Consider the following 16,858-nt stretch of genomic DNA (forward strand, 5'->3'; position numbering starts at 1 on the left):
GTGATGTCCTCCAGACCAGCTCTCCCTCTTCCAATTTTCAAACTTCAATTCTGTCCCAACATTGCTGCCAGAACTTTAACCTGGTGAAAAGTCTGACAACACCAGGTTTTAGTCCAACCTATTTATTTGATCATATACTCACAAGCTTTCGGGTTAGTCCCTTCGTCAGCCATTCACCTGACGAAGGGACTAACCCGAAAGCTTGTGAGTATATTATCAAATAAATAGGTTGGACTAAAACCTGGTGTTGTCAGACTTTTCACTGTGTTTACGCCAGTCCAACGCCGGCATACCCACATCATGAGAACTTTAACCTGCCAGGATCCCATTCTCTGAAACTGACTGAGACTGCATGTGTTTTATCTATGTATTTCCCTCCCCCATCAATTAAACTAATCAAGCCCATCTTTTCATTAAGCTTTCATAATGTTCTATTCCTTATCTGCTGGCGAGATGAGAACGTTTTGTATGTTCTAAAGGCACTATGTAAATTTTACATGCAGGTGTTCTCTTGTATGCGAAGGACAAAGTCTTGGCTTGTCTGAACTTTCACACCACCCCAGCATACGGCCTCAATGCATCATTGATTGAAAGCAGTGAAACACCCAGGTCCACTGTTTTTCACATAACTGCACAGCTGTTCAAAAGATTCTTTAGCCACCATTAGGTATTGATAATCATCTGCCCTGATTGCTGAATGGACTACTTTTTCTCTTGCTTCGTGTGAACAGTGAGGAGGGAGTTTTACCCTCTCTGACATGCACATACTTGATGCTAATACAATGTTAAAAATGGGCACTTATGCTAATTTACAACCTTAGTTCTTGATATTCTCCAAAGTGGATTTTTAATGCTGAATTAATTCATAACAGGCAACTTTTGGCAATTTTTCAGTTTGTAATTGAGACTGTCTGGACAAGGTGAATCTCAGCTGTCACTGGAACATGTTTGGGCTCCTGTGGACTACGCACTGTGCAAGGGGCCTGCGCTTCTAGCAAAAATTAGTTGAATAATTGGCAAATCTGTTGTGAAATGCAATCATATGTCTTGAATCAAATTCTGTATCCTATGAAACAAAAGAATGCATTTGTTGACATGAAAGCTGTCCCTAAGTGCTGTACAGTCAGCTGCTAAAATGCAGGAAACGCAGTTTTTGCACAGCGAGCAGCGTTAGAATAACCAGATAGTCTCTCTCTTTTGTGATTTTTCGTTGGGGGCTAAAAATATTGACCAGAACAGTGGGGGGAACCTATTCGCCCTTCATCGACAAGATCGTCGTGGGGGTTGCTGCTGTAGAGTGCCAAGTCATCCATTGTGACGAGGAGTGCTCCTGGTTCAACTGCTCCATGTGTGCTGAGTTTCTATAGGAAGTCCATAGTGTTGCGACAAAAGCTGGGGCTTCTTTGAACAATGGGTTTCAGGATGCCCTCTATGTAGCCAGAGAGGTTCTCACACGGTCCCATTGGGGACGGCCAGTTGTGTTTGCCTTGTGTATCTTCAAGGGTCAGTAGCGATTTCCAATGAGGGAAGTCCAACCTGTAGGATTTTAACCTGGTGTTGTGAGACTTCTTACTGTGTTTACCCTAGTCCAACACCGGCATTTCCACATCATGATCCTCAAAACATTGGCAGTGACTGAGGCAACGACCTAGCTCGGTTTCCCCAGGCACAGAGCACAGTCCCCTGGTTATTAAAATCTTGGCATCTCACCTGAGTCTGATGAATGGGGCCTGCTTTGGCACCAGTACCCAGATAATAGAACATAAGAACATAAGAAATAGGAGCAGGAGTCGGCCATCTAGCCTTTCGAGCCTGCCCTGCCATTCAATAAGATCATTGCTGATCTGTCGTGGCTCAGTTCCACATTCCCGCCCTCTCCCCATAACCCTTAATCCCCTCGCTTATCAAAAACCCATCAACCCGCGTCTTAAATATATTTAGCGAGGCAGCCTCCACCACTTCAACGGGCAGAGAATTCCAGGGATTCACCACCCTTTGAGTGAAGAAGTTCCTCCTCAACTCCGTTCTAAACCGCCCCCCCTTTATCTTGAGGCTGTGCCCCCTAGTCCTACTGTCCTTTCTGAGCAGGAAGAGCCTCTCCACCTCTATCCTATCCATCCCATTCATCACCTTATATGTCTCAATGAGATCTCCCCTCATTCTTCTAAACTCTAACGAGTACAAGCCTAGTTTATTCAGCCTCTCCTCATAGCTCAACCCCCTCAACTCCGGTATCAGCCTAGTAAACCTCCCCTGCACTCCCTCCAAGGTCAAAATATCCTTGCATAAGTGCGGCGACCAAAACTGCACACAGCTCTAATAGCTCTAACTCCAGATTAGCCCACTCATTCTGAAGAAACAATCGAAGCATTTATTCTAACAAGCGATTATGTAGACAGCCAGCATACAGATTTCCGTAACTTCCATCAGTATAGAGGAACCAAGATATCAGACGTTGCCAGAAGACCAGATGCAGGAGCCATTTTCAAGTTCTCATTCTGTTGGCAAACTGAGAACCTCCACTTGGGTTTCCTGCCCTATCCCCTTCAGTAAGTGTCTGGCTAGTAGTCAGCATTTCCCTGCTAGTAATGTCTTAGATGTTGCTACTCAGTCCCAGAGTGACCATTTTGTAAACATCTTCCAACCATGGAATCGCACGCTTTCTTACAGATGGCCCCGGAAGGGAGGGGAGCCCCGAGAGCAAAACAAAATTGATTTAACTATTTTAAGGGTGAATAAATTTTCATAACTAAAAGGGCTGTAATTGATTGAATTAACTTTATGATATTATACGCGTAGTACGTTATACATACCACAACAATAAAAGTTATGTAATGTCACTTTACATCACTTTATACCGTTCAACGAAGAGTGAGGCAGAGGGCAAGGTCAGGGGGCCTGACGAAAGCTCAGCCTTGGGGTCCGAGTGGTAGTTAATCCGCCACTGGATATGCATCTGTTAGAATAACTCTACTATAGTAAACAACACCCACCTTCCCATGACGTGATGTTGACTGGCAACTTGAATCATATTTTGTCACCAAGTAATACGACAGCACCGCCATGTGGCCAATATTGAATTGTGATTGTTTTCACCCAAAGACGCAGTTAATTGTAGGTATTCCAGACAGTTAATACGGTCGTGACTAATTTCCCCTTAATTGAATCAATGTCCATCTTTTAAAAATAGTTTAAAATCACCTACTTTCACCATATTCACCTCGGCTATTCAGTGTGCAAGCAAGAAATGACTGAAAGAATATTCAAGCTGAGATGAAATGGAGATTCTGAGGAGAATTGTGTGAAGATGAACATTCAGTATGGGCCTCTCTGTGTCACTGTTTCTCTAATATCAAGAAAAGGTTTTTCTAATTTGTCAGGTCCTGAATGTATGCAGCTCTTCAATGCTGCATTTTACTCCTATTGAAGAATGGGTTAATTGTACTTTTTTTTTTGTCACCTCGCATCAGTCGAGCGATCCAGTTGGTTGCAATGCGGATTTGGTGTACAATCAAGCCCCATCTATTCTGTCCCCAAAACCATGGTGTAACAGAGACACTCAGAGAAGGCAATTAAGGCATTTTGAATTGTGGTTTCATGACCATTATGAATTAGATCCAATTTGCCCAAATTTATTTTTCTTTTGTTGCTTTGAAAGGGACTCCATCCAATTCATTTGGACTGGACCTGAATTTGACTGTGTTCTCAGCTATACTACATAATGCCTGTGTCTTGTTCTGCTAGACACACTTTGTATGACTTCCAAAGGAAAAGCCATGGCTGTGTCGTCATTGCTTTAACCTAAACATGTCATTGAAATGTTTTTTAAAAATTGCAAAATAACCAGCCAACTTTAATCTTGAATTGAAATCTAATCATAAGTTTCCACTTGATTACAAGCCTCTGCAGTTATGTAAGTTAACCGCAGCTGATAAAGGAAATCAATTTCATGTTAAACTAACACCAAATCCAGTCCAGAAACTTTACTACAATTATATTCAGGCACACAAAACAGCTCGTTCTAAGGGTTGCTGAAAAACTCCATGAAAAGCCAACAAGTGATGATTTACCCCATCAAATCTGTCCCATTCTTCATGGCACAACCTCACCTCATTGTTTAAATAATCCCAGTCACCATTCTCATTTCATGCCCCCCAACAATCTCCATATCGGTCACATAATGAAGTTGAGACCATGGTCAGATCAGCCATTATCTTACAGAAGGGTTACCAGGCTGATTTCTAAATCCTGTGACCTCTTAGGAAAAGCAAATTCATTTGACTGAGTGACTGATCCTACAGCACTGAACTCTGAGCAAGGAGGCTTCAACAGGTTGATTTTCTTGAACATTTGAGGTCACTCCTTCATATTTCTGGTTTGGCATGATGTCAGCATGGGGAAATTTTCTCTCGTTACAGTGTGATTTTTCCCTCAGCTTTTGAAACCTCCGAAAATCACCGGGTGTGCTTGGTACGTTTTAACAAGATGTGGAGATGCCGGCATTGGACTGGGGTAAACACAGTAAGAAGTCTCACAACACCAAGTCAAAGTCCAACAGGTTTATTTGGTAACACAATCCACTAGCTTTTGGGACGCTGCTCCTTCGTCAGGTGAGTGGGAGATCTGTTCACAAACAGGGCATATAAAGACACAAACTCAATCCACAAAATAATGGTTGGAATTCGAGTCTTTAGGGGTAATCGAGTCTTAAAGGTACAGACAATGTGAGTGGAGAGAGGGTTAAAAGATATGTAATTGTCTCCAGCCAGCTCAGTTAGTGAGATTTTGCAAGCTCGGGCAAGTCATGGGGGTTATAAATAGTGTGACATGAACCCAAGATCCTGGTTGAGTCCCGGTCAGAGACTGATAGCCAATTCCACATACATGAGGACGGCCTCAACCATCACACTATCTGTAACCCCCATGACTTGCCTGGTCTTGCAAAATCTCACTAACTGCCCTGGCTGGAGACAATACACATCTCTTTAACCTGTGCTTAACCCTGTCTCCACTCACATTGTCTGTACCCTTAAGACTTGATTACCTGTAAAGACTTGCATTCCAACCATTAATTTGTAAATCGAGTTTGTGTCTTTATATGCCCTGTTTGTGAACTGAAATCCCACTTACCTGACAAAGGAGCAGCGCTCCGAAAGCTATTGGATTTTGCTACCAAATAAACCTGTTGGACTTTAACCTGGTGTTGTGAGACTTCTTACTACATTATAACATTCAGGGCTATGGGCCAAGTGCTGGCAGATGGGATTAGGTGGAAGTTCAGGTGTTTCTAATATGTCAGTGTGGACTTGAGGGGTTGAAGGGCCTCTTCGTACTGTACTGTTCGGTTCTATTTTCAGTTCTAATGCGGATTTATTCGCTGTCATCTTGTGTTTGTGGCCCTGATTTATTATCTGTATTGCGCAGGGATTATGTTCAAATCAGTTGAATACAAATTCAATGGAACTCATTGATTTAAACATTCCTCAGAAGAGACTGAGAGCTGAAGATGAAACTCGTGGAATTGAGGGCAAATTATTGATGGTGAGGCGATTGTTTCTCTTCTACTGCTCAGCCAATGAGCAGGTTTAGCAGGATATTACGCATAGGGATCTGTTAGGTCTCAACTAGTCACTAGATTTATTCATGACTTAAATGATTAGTTAGAACGCCACACATCCGGCTTTTGCTGATGGGACAATGATGGGTGGAATTATCAACAATGCGGTGGAAACATAAAATTGCAAAGACGTATTAGATTTAAGTGGCTGGGCAAAACTGACGAATAGATTTCAGTGCAGGCAAATGTGATGTCATCTGCTTTGGGCTTAAAAAAGATTAGAAAGTATCCGATCCAGATATTGAAAACAAGAAAAAGTGGAGAATTGGGGTCCGAGATACATTGTACATAATTTTGATAATCAATGTACATTGATTATCAAAATGCTATGCTATCAGAAGAGGTAAGAGCACTGCATGACCCATCAAACCTGCTGTTCCATTCAGTATGGTCATGACTGACGTGCTTTACTGCATTTTCCGGCCTCATCGCTTGATACCCTGACAGCCCATATTGTCAACGAAGCAGCATCCACAACCCTTAATTACTTCACTTTGCCTTTCTCCACATTGGATTGCAACTGCCAATTCCACCACAAAGTGAACCTTCCACACACCTGACGAAGGAACACCGTTTCCGAAAGCTTGTAAGATTACTATCAAATAAACTGGTTGGACTTTAACCTGGTGTTGTGAGACTTCTTACTGTGTTTACCCCCGTCCAACACCGGCATCTCCACATCATAATCATTGCCAGTCAGCTCTCTCCTTTGAGAGGGAAGTTAGCTTCTGGTCATCCAGGACTGTGGTGACTTCACTGTTTCCTTTTTACAGTGCTTTCCAGGTATCTTTCTTGACTCTGTATGGTTCTTTAACAAAAGTTTACATTTGTATCCAACTTAGACAGAATGAGGCACTGTTTCATATTGAACCCTGTTGGAATACAACACTATCCTCTCAACGCTGAAGTTCTCCTTTGTGGAATTGTAAAAGCAGCCTTTATGTTACAGCATATCTCTACTTTGCCACTACTCCTGACTAAAACCAATTTTCCTGTTTTCCTGAAGGGAACAGCTGTCTAAAGGTGAAGACAGTTTATCCTCCTCCTTATCCAGCACCAAACTGCGATTTTTAAACATGAAACGCACCAACTCGCAGCATTCCCTGGACACGACTTCGCTGGATGGCAGCCTGGCAGAAGATCGACTATCTGTAGACAGTGACAGCAGTGAGAAGTACGTCCTCCTCCTGGAAGCAGGTATGTGTTTACATAGAATCATTGTCCAGTAAACAGAGTGAGAAAATATTGTGAGAATGTTCTTGATTTCATCACTGATTGGCTGGGATGGAAAGCCTGAGTGAAGTTGACTTGTGGTATTAATGTTTGAGGGTCTTACTGTGATAACCAAAGGAAGCAGGTGTATTTCTGGGTAGAAGCAGAAAAATGTTTATAACATTCTTGTCACTTTATGGATCAGATGTTTTCAGATGTTGCAATGAGTTATACTATGGTGGCAGAGTGGTTAGCACTGCTACTTAACAGTGCCTGGGACACAGGTTCGATTTCCAACTTGGGTGCAGAGTGCACGTTCTTCCCGTGTCTTCATGGGTTTTCTCTGGGTGCTCCTCCCACAGTCCGAAAGACATGCTGGTTAGTGCATTGGTCATGGTGAATTGTCCCTGAGTGTACCTAAACGGGCACCGGAGTGTGGCTCCTAGGAAATTTCACAATAACATTGCACTGTTAATGTAAGCCTACTTGTGACAATTGTAAATAAACTTTAAAACTTTAAACAATGTGACACTGAAAACAGCCTTTTATAAGACACCGTATGGAAGGCTTGTGATGTTGGTTAGGCCATGTGTAGGCAAGCCACTAAATGGATAACAGATGGGTCAGGAAAAAATAGAGATAAAGGCTAGATGCTCAGATTAGAGGAATGTGGGAAGCAGTATCCCACAAAGATCACTGATCATTCGTTTACATTAATGATATGGACTAAAGAACAAGTAACTCAAAATCAAAATTTACCAAACTAACTCAGGAGGATTGCAACATAATATAGGAAAACATTAGAAAACTTGCAGCCAAGATAGTTGAGGCAAATTAATTTTAACACGAATAAATGATCTGATGCACTTGGATATGAAAACTAAAAATATGACCAACCATAGAATATAAGCTGAAGGGTTAGAAGAACAAAGAGATCTTTGGGATTATAGGCAAACAATCCAAATCAGCATAGCAGATTCACAAAGCTATTTAAAACAATGACAAAACACTGGAATTTATTTCTTGGGGTATAGAATTGAGAAGTCGTGAAATTATGCTCAACTTGACTCTGGTCAGAATGCAGTTGCCATCCTGTGCACTGTTCTCTGGCCTTGAAATGAAAAGGACATAGGAACACTGGAGAAAGTTAAAATTAATTGAGATGGTACCAAAACAGATTATAGCCATCAGAAAAGATTAAACTGATGGGGGCTTCTTCCTTTAGAAAGGAGACTTGACAGATTTTATCGAAGCCTTTTCAGATTATCAATAGGTTAGATGATGATTCTGATTGTGGGAAAATCTAAAGCTGGGAGCCAAAAGTATATGATGCTTTGCACAAGAAATAGAAGCAAGTGTGGACCATATGCCCCCTTGAACCTGCACTACCATTCAATACATTATCACTGAACTTGTACATCAGCTCCACTTGTTGCTTTATCCCTCACATCCCATCATTCATGGAAAATGAGTATCGCTGGAAAGGCCAAAATTTATTGTCCATCCTAACTGCCCTTCCTCAGTCTCTGGATAAGGGATCAACTAGTTAAAACAATGAGAGTTCTCCAGTCTCGAGCTAAGAGAAACAGTCTCTGAGCATCTCACTGCCAAAGCCATAAGAATTTTTTCTAAATTCCAGTCAGTTACTTCCTGATTCTTCTGAACTTGAAAGAATATAGACCCATTCTACCCACTATTTCCTTGTTGAACAAGCACCTCATCCCAGGGTTCAATCTGGTGAACATCTGTTGCAGCTCCTCCAAGGCAAGTGTGTACTTTCTTAATGAAGCAGACAGTAATGGTGTCTAATACTTCAGGTGTGGCCTCACTAAAGCCCCCTCAGCAAGATTTCTTTACTCGTGTAAGCAAGGCTGTGGGATACTATTTGCCTTGTTAATTGTTTGCATGTTAAATTTAAGATTGTTATTCAAGGACCCCCAAAGTTCTCCTTTTTACTTGTACTCTGTTTCCATTCTTCCCACTAGAGTGAATTCTCTGCATTATAATCCATTATAAACCTTGACCAATCACTTAATCGGTCTAAATTCCTCCAGTCTCTTGCATCTTCCTCACTCTTTACTTTGTTCCTTGGCTTTGGATGAATTGTGCTGTTTGTTCATCTCAGCCACTGATAAAGATTATAACTAGCTCAGGACCAAGCGTTGATCGTTGCAGCACTCCTGAATCCAAAAAAAAGGATTTGCTGGCCATTAGCTAATCTTCAATCCATTTGTAATGTTCTTTCCAATCCCTTGAGCAATTGCTAATGAAGCTGACAGGAAAACGAGAATTGTATTTAGCCAGTGGAGCAACGAGAGATTGAAGCAAATACCTCCTATATTTTCAAAGAGAAACTGAACTTGTGTATGAGATAAAAGTAAACATGGATATGCAGCAAACTGAGATGAGATGCTTGGGATGGAGGGAGACTTGTATGGAGTATAAAACACTAGAGCAGACTATTTGGGCCTAAATATTACTTTGTGTTTTATATTCGATCTGCATATAATGGCAATTTCAGTTCCACCATAAATAATAGTCTCAATTCACGCTAACATGCATCTGAAATTTATTTCTGTAAAGTTAATCCAAATCTTATTGATTTCAATGGCAGGCTTACATGGACATTGTTGACACTCCATTTATTTCACTCTATGTGGCCCACCTTTCACTGGTTTCCATGCCAAATTTGCAACGTATGTTAACGTTTCCATACAAACCAAGTACTCATTCCCAGTGTGTGAGCTGAGATGGTAAATCGCAGCAGGATGTACAACCACACTGGGCAGGAACAGGCCTTTCGGCCCACCATTATCCCTCTGTTCATGTATCTATCAAAGTGCATCTTGAATGTTGCAAGCGTGCCTGCTTCCACCACCTTCATTGACAGTGCACCCACCACCCTCTGTGTGAGAAACATTCCCTGCATATCTGCCCTAAACATACCACTCTCGCCTTAAACCTGTGCCCTCTTGTAGTTGACCTTCCGCCTTGGGAAAAAGCCTCCGACTCTCCATCCTGTCTATGCCTCTCACAAAATTTTGTAGACCTCTATCAGGTCGCTCCTCAGTCTCCGTCTTTCCAGTGAAAACAATCCAAGTTTACCCAACCTCTCCTCATACCTAAAACTCTCCAGACCAGGCAGCATCCTGGTAAAACTTCTTTTCATCCTCTCCAAAGCATCCATGTCTTCTGGTAATGTGGCGACCTGAACTGCATGCACTATTTCAAATGTGGCCTAACTAAAGTTTCATAGGGTAAAGTTTGTGCTGTTGTTGACTTCTGTAGATAGATTGGATTGGATATTATGGCTGATTGCTTTTGTACTTTTATTTTATTGTTTGTGTCCAGATCAATTATTATGTTCCCAAATGCTATCAACAATGAGATGTATTAACTGTGCGCAAACAATAGATGTAACCTGTCACTTTGTGAGCCTAATGATAATGTCTTTTACCCACTGACACATCACCATAATTCTTTATCGCCATGGTCTTTGAGCATAACTCCGCAGCTGTTTCTGGCATCAAAATTTCTGGGTCCAAAGATCCCAACTGGCTAGGCCCTTCCATCATGGGTTTAAGCACAATGTTAAAACTATATTTTTGGAATTGATAACGTAATTGATTTTTTTTTTCCAGTTGGCTCCCCAGCTGGATAACCCTGTGCTTATCATGGTGACTTGAAATGCATAACTGCACCCAATTTCTTCTCAAGGCGTTTTTCCAAACCTCTCAACATTATTACGAGATCTGGGATTTTGCATTTGGTCCCAAGGGTACCAATTTTCCACAGCTTTGGGGCATGTAATCGCCCTGTTAGCAAACTTGAACATAACTTGTTAGTTGAATTCAGTCTATCTGTTCAAATTTAAAGGATGGCTTGGGTCACTACTCATCCATTGGTACCCTTTGTAAGCTCGGTTCCAGAAGAGAAACAGAGTAACCATTGAACCTAAAATATGAAGCATCACATTGAAAACCTGACTCAGGTTAAATCATCACTGTTTTGGTAGCTCTAGTGTTGATTCTTGGACTTCTGATGTTTAGAATCTGGGCAGGAATCTCTACCCCCAGATACCAGCATACACTTGACAGCTGGAATGGGCAGCAATCAGAGTCTACCAGAATACGTTGATGGAGGACACCGAGCAGAGAGCTTTCACAAACCTTCCACCGTGACCAGCTCATCAACCCACAGTGAGGATGAGTCTAATGCAGAACAGGTGAGGACTTGTTCCCTTCAGTTGTAATTTTCTGGGTGTTATTACTTGATTCACTTTTTATCCCAATAGCCTAGGTAGCTGATTTAAACTCCTGCTGTTGTCAACTGGTACACAAGACGGAGATGGCGAAAAATGAAATGATGTCGATCTTGCTTGTTTAGCTCTTCCGCCTTCCATCCATACTTGCTGAAGAACTGTGTAATTCAGGGCATCGCATTCTTTCAGCTGAAGAATATATCTGGCTTGTATTCGAGGAGCAAAACAGCTCAGTAGGTGCTTGTTTAGCATGGTGGGGGCAAGGAGGTGGTGGCACGGAGACAACAACTAAATAAGCAGTTCATTTGCTCTTATGGTGAACATAATCCACCCAGAATATCAAATTTTGCAAGACTATGGGGAAAGAGCAGGAACCACAACTTCTGATGACTTGTTAATAAACAGGTCAATGACCACCCCCTCTTTGCACCATGCTATCCGACTACTCCTGTGGCAGAATATATTGTAATTTTTGACGAGTCAGAATAGGATTTCCTGGTGGTTCAGGAAGGAGCGTTGGGACATATTGTCCATCTTTCCCTTTTCAATGTGGAAATTTAAATTGCTGCTTTGTTTCCCAGGCATCCGTGTTGTTGCTGAGGATATTTGATTTGAATTGTGGGATTGACATAAGAGATGATGACCTTTCTGTCGGTGTTCAGGCGAAGGAAGTGATTCCTGACCAGCTGGGCAACGTAGGAGTGCAGCGCTTTCTGAGCAGCCGTACAACTGGTGAGAAATAGAACACAAAATCACTGTTAATAATGCACTTTTCACTATGGCTGTAACTTATCATAAAATCATAGAATCCTCCAGTGCAGAAGGAGGCTATTCGGCCCATTGAGTTCACACTGACCACAATCCCACCCAGGCCCCACCCCCCAACCCAATGCATTTACCCTAATTGATCCCCCAACACTAAGGGGCAATTTAGCATGGCCTATCCACCTAACCCGCACATCTCTGGACTACGGGAGGAAACAGGAGCACCCGGAAGAAACCCACACAGGCACGGAGAACATGCAAACTCCACATAGACAGTGACGCAAGCCAGGAATCGAACCGGGTCTCTGGCACTGTGAGGCAGCAGTGCTAACCACTGTGCCACCAAGCCAGCCCTTGTTCTTTGATCTCCTTCCTTGAGTTTATAATACCATCCAAGAGCAAAACCAGGGCTTGCCAGGAGATTAGTTATTCACTTCTTGATCTTACAAGCTCATTTGACTTTGTAGTTAGAGAGGCAAAGTTTCCTCTTGTCACCATAGAAGGTCATCAGTCATCCATGCACATTGCCAAATGATTAATGAATACCCTTTCAAACTAATGTTTGTTTTTCAACCTGTAATGTTCTCCATATTAAACAAGTTTTCTGTAAAAAAAAAAGGAAAAACAGAATGGATTGCATATGCATAAGTTAACAAAGGCCGGTTTACAGTTGTTTTAATAGATTTGGAATCTGTAAAGAAGGAGAAGAATTTCTATATTGCTTTTTGATGGTTCATCCTAAAGAAGGCCACCTCAGTTTATTGAAAAGGGAATAATGGTTCTGTGAGAATGAGTACTTTGTAATAATTCTTCCTAGTACATGTATCATTGAATGATTCAGTTAGAGAAGCCTGCTGACTTATAGCAGTTAGGAGTGTTTTTACTGGACTAAGTTCTTTGTCTATTCTGGATGCAGTTCACATTTGGACCAGAGTGCAGAAGCTCTGTTCAAAGAGACTGTTGAGGTTGAAAATGAAGAGACTCGAGCGTAATTTCACAAAGGGTTGCAGGTGGCTTCATAAACCACAAGAATAGATCTGAAATGACTTCCGACTGTTACATATTGAAATAGTTGCAGTTTACTTTGAGAGATGATCACACGATTTGATGGTGATTTCATTCAGGTGTTGCAAAGACAGCTGATTTATCTTCAGTCTGTACTTTGTACAGGAAAAAGATCCTCAAACAAATCTGTTGTTTGGTTCTGCACAAACCACATCTTTTCACTTTGTTGAAACCCAACAATAGTTAGGACATTATAGAAAGAAAATTGGCGACAAGTCACGATTTTGTTTCATCAAGGAAATTGATAAATGATACTCAAAAGAAAGACATTGTGGGTTCCCATGCTTCAAATATTAGAAGGCTGAGCAAAATCAACAACAGAGTTAAAGGTTAAAGTGCCAATGACGGAAGGTCAAGTGTATCATTTTAGAAGAGGACTATTTTTCCGAGCACAGAGGGTGAGATTCCAGACGGTATCTGATACATTTAAAAATAGGGATGTTCTTCTGCATGGCTGATGTCATTTGAAAAAAATAAGTCAATGGTCTCCAGGATAAAAAGGGAAGAACTCGGAAGAATGTTTTAAAGAAAATTGCGCAGTCTCAAGTTGCTAGTGTCCACAAGAGAGATGCCGGGTCAATTAGAATCCATGGACCTTTCAATGAAGAAAATGAACCATTGAGTTCTTATTTGAGTACTTAATACAAGCAAATAAAATTGCAAATGAGATTTTCCCAGCACAATAGGAGATAAAACCTTCAGTTTGTTCAGTTGGTTCACCCAACAAGCCAGGAACTAAACTTGTGATGTGTTGACAGATTCTTGAAGAGCATTAATCTTCAAAGCCACTCATCATTGTGGTTAAGGTTCTGTTGAAGGAATCAAATCGAAGGTGAAAGTATTGCTCAGTTTGTGATAACCTTAAGACAACTGGCACACCGTTGTGAAATTGGTGAGTCATTCCAAGATGCTGGAACCATTATTGATTGTTGGAGAAACCCATCTGATTCACTAATGTCCTTTTAAGGAAGGAAATCTGCCATCCTTACATGGTGTGGCCTACATGTGACTCCAGGCCCACAGCAATACAGTTAACTCTCAACTGCTCATGGGCAACTAGGGATGGGCAATAAATGCTGGCCCAGCCAGCAACATCCATGTCGCATGAATGAATAAATAAAAATTCTTTGGGTTATCAGGTGGGCAGAAATTCAACAAAGGTTGATGTTTATGGATGAAAATAGCCACTGAATTGCAATCATTGCTTACCGTCGTTAATCATCAAGTTATAAGGGATTCCCTTTTGGAATAACATCCATACCAGCCCTCATCCAAAGATCCATGGATCTGATTTGAAGTGGTTTTGCTGGTGTGCAATGTTACCTGGATGAGGTTCCATAGGGCTGGAGAATAGGCAATGTTCTTCCCTGGCTTAAGAAAAGAAGCAGGGATAATCCAGGAAATTATTGACCAGTGAGCCTGACATCAGTGGTGCAGGAGCTTTTCGAGAAGGTACTGAGGGACAGGGTATATGCACATTTGGAAGAAAATGGACTAGTTGGTGACAGGCAGCATGGTTTTGTCCGGGGAAGGTCATGTCTCACAACTTGATTGAGGTTTCTGAAAAGGTGACAAAGAGAATTGATGAGGAGGAAGGACTGTGAATGTAGTTTATATGCAATTTAAGGAGTATGACAAGGTCCCACATGGTAGACTGGTACAAAAACTAAAATCACATGGGATTCGGGTTGGTCTGGCTTGTTGGATACGGAATTAGCTTGGTTATTGAAGACAGAGTAGTGGTGGAAGGGTGTTTTTCAGAATGGAGATCTGTAGCTAGTGGTGTTCCACAGGGATCAGTGCTAGGACCTCTGTTGTTTGTAGTATATATAAATGATCTAGAGGAAAATGTGGGGAGTCTGATTAGTAGGTTTGCAAATGACACAAAGATTGGTGGAGTTGCTGATAGTGCCAGGGATTGTCAGAGGATACAACCGGATATAGATTGGAGATTTGGGCACAGAAATGGTAGATGGAGTTTAATCCAGACAAATATGAGATGATGCATTTTGGAGGATCAAATTTAGGTGTGAATTATACTATAAATGGCAGAACCCTTAGGAATATTAACATGCAGAAGGATCTGGACATGCAGGTCCACAGTTCCCTAAAAATGGCAACTCGGTTGGCCAAAGTGTTTAAGAAAGCATATGGTATGCTTGCCTTCGAAATAAGAACATAAGAACTCAGATCAGGAGTAGCCATCTGGCCCCTCAACCCTGCTCAGCTGTTCAGTAAGATCGTGGCTGATCTTTCTGTGGACTCAGCTCCACTTATCTGCCCGCTCACCATAATCCTTATTTCCTTTACTGTTCAAAAATCCATCTATCTTTGCCTTAAAATCATTCAATGAGGTAGCCTTAACTGCTTCACTGGGCAGGGAATTCCACAGATTCATAACCCTTTGGGTGAATAAGTTCCTCAACTCAGTCCTAGATCTGCTTCCCCTTATTTTGAGGCTATGCCCCCAGTTCTGATTTCACCTGCCAATGGAAACAACTTCCCTGCTTCTATCTTACCTATTCCTTTCATAATTTTTTATGTTTCAATAAGATGCCCCCTTATTCATCTAAATTCCAATGAGCATTGTCCTGGTCTACTCAGTCTCTCCTTTTAAATCAGCTGGGGCATTGAGTACAAGAGTTGGGAAATCATGTTGCAGCTTTATAAAACCTTGGGTAGGCTGCATTTGGAGTACTGCATACAGTTCTAGTCACCACACTACAAGAAGGATATGGAAGCTTTGGAGAGAGTGCAACAAGGTTCACCGGGATGTTGCCTGGTCTCGAGGGTGTTGGCTGTGAGAAGAGGTTGAACAAAATAGCAATGTTTTCGCTGGAAAGACAGTGGCTGAGGGGAGACCTGATAAAGATTGACAAAATTGAGAGGCATAGACAGGGTGGATAGTTGGAGGCTTTTTCCAAGGTTGAAAGTTTCAATTACAAGAGGGCACAGGTTCAAGGTGAGAGGGGGATAGTTTAAGGAAGATGTGCGGGGGATGTTTTTCACACAGAGTGTGTTAGGTGCCTGAAACCTGCTGCCAGAGGAGATGGTGGAAGCAGGCACATTAGCAACATTTAAGAGGCATCTGGATGGATACATGAATAGGGAGGGAATAGAGGGATATAGACCAAGTAACAGCAGAAGATTTTTTCTTGATTAGGACATCATGGTCAGCACAGGCCGAAGGGCTGGTTCCAATGCTGTACTTCTCTTTGTTCTTTCTATATTCTAATTACAGCGTCTCATGAGCAGGAACACTTGAATAATTTAAAAGCAACATTGTCTTCAGGCACAATGTTTACATATCAAGAAAGAAGTCTGACTTTTTCTAGATGTCAGTTTAGAATTTGTTATGTTATTGATAATAAAGACCTATTTAAAGCACCTGAAAAAGGTGCACACTATTTTAGAAGCACAACGTCCGATGAATTGAGGTCCTTTCTTGGATTAGTAAATTATTATGGCAAATTTGTTCCAAACTTAGCTACATAATTGAAGCCATTACATAATTTACTTGTGTGAAACAAGCAGAGGAGTCTTGGTAGTTATGTCACAAGTGCGAAATGACTACTAGCCATAGTTTTAACAAAAATTGCTGCAATTCCTTATACAGTTCAAACTGAAACTGACAATTTTGGCCATGTCATGCTGACCAATTATCTCAAAATAATTTCTCAGCATCATCACTAGAAGCACTCTTTAGTCTAGTCTTGTAAATACTAGAATGGAAGACTTAGTTGATTAGTAGCATAGACACATAGCCATGTGAAACTGATGCAGAATTAATTCCAAAAGAAGTGTCTACTGAAGCTCCAAATCATACTTCTAGACTCAAGTATAGTCAAATTCCAGAATGTCATATATAACCAAAGAGGAATAGGTGTTTTGTTGATCAACTTTCTTATTGTCTGTGTATAATCATTAATTATTCAATA

General features: G+C 41.4%; 1 protein-coding gene across 2 annotated transcripts in view; it reads left to right on the top strand.

Annotated features, from left to right (window-relative positions):
- LOC145357109 (bridge-like lipid transfer protein family member 3A) overlaps positions 1-16,858 on the top strand; it is a 157,733-nt gene that overhangs the window by 118,475 nt on the left and 22,400 nt on the right. For both annotated transcript variants that reach the window (XR_013889254.1, XM_080210239.1), the window contains exons 15-17: positions 6,624-6,814; positions 10,879-11,054; positions 11,672-11,822. Coding sequence is in view for 1 of the 2 variants with exons in the window: in XM_080210239.1 (XP_080066365.1) it covers positions 6,624-6,814; positions 10,879-11,054; positions 11,672-11,822 (518 nt within the window). In the remaining variant the exon portion in view is untranslated. The remainder of the gene's footprint in view (positions 1-6,623; positions 6,815-10,878; positions 11,055-11,671; positions 11,823-16,858) is intronic.

This window comes from Carcharhinus amblyrhynchos, chromosome 22 (genome assembly GCF_965287045.1).
Source record: "Carcharhinus amblyrhynchos chromosome 22, sCarAmb.v2.hapA, whole genome shotgun sequence".
Lineage (NCBI taxonomy): Eukaryota > Metazoa > Chordata > Chondrichthyes > Carcharhiniformes > Carcharhinidae > Carcharhinus > Carcharhinus amblyrhynchos.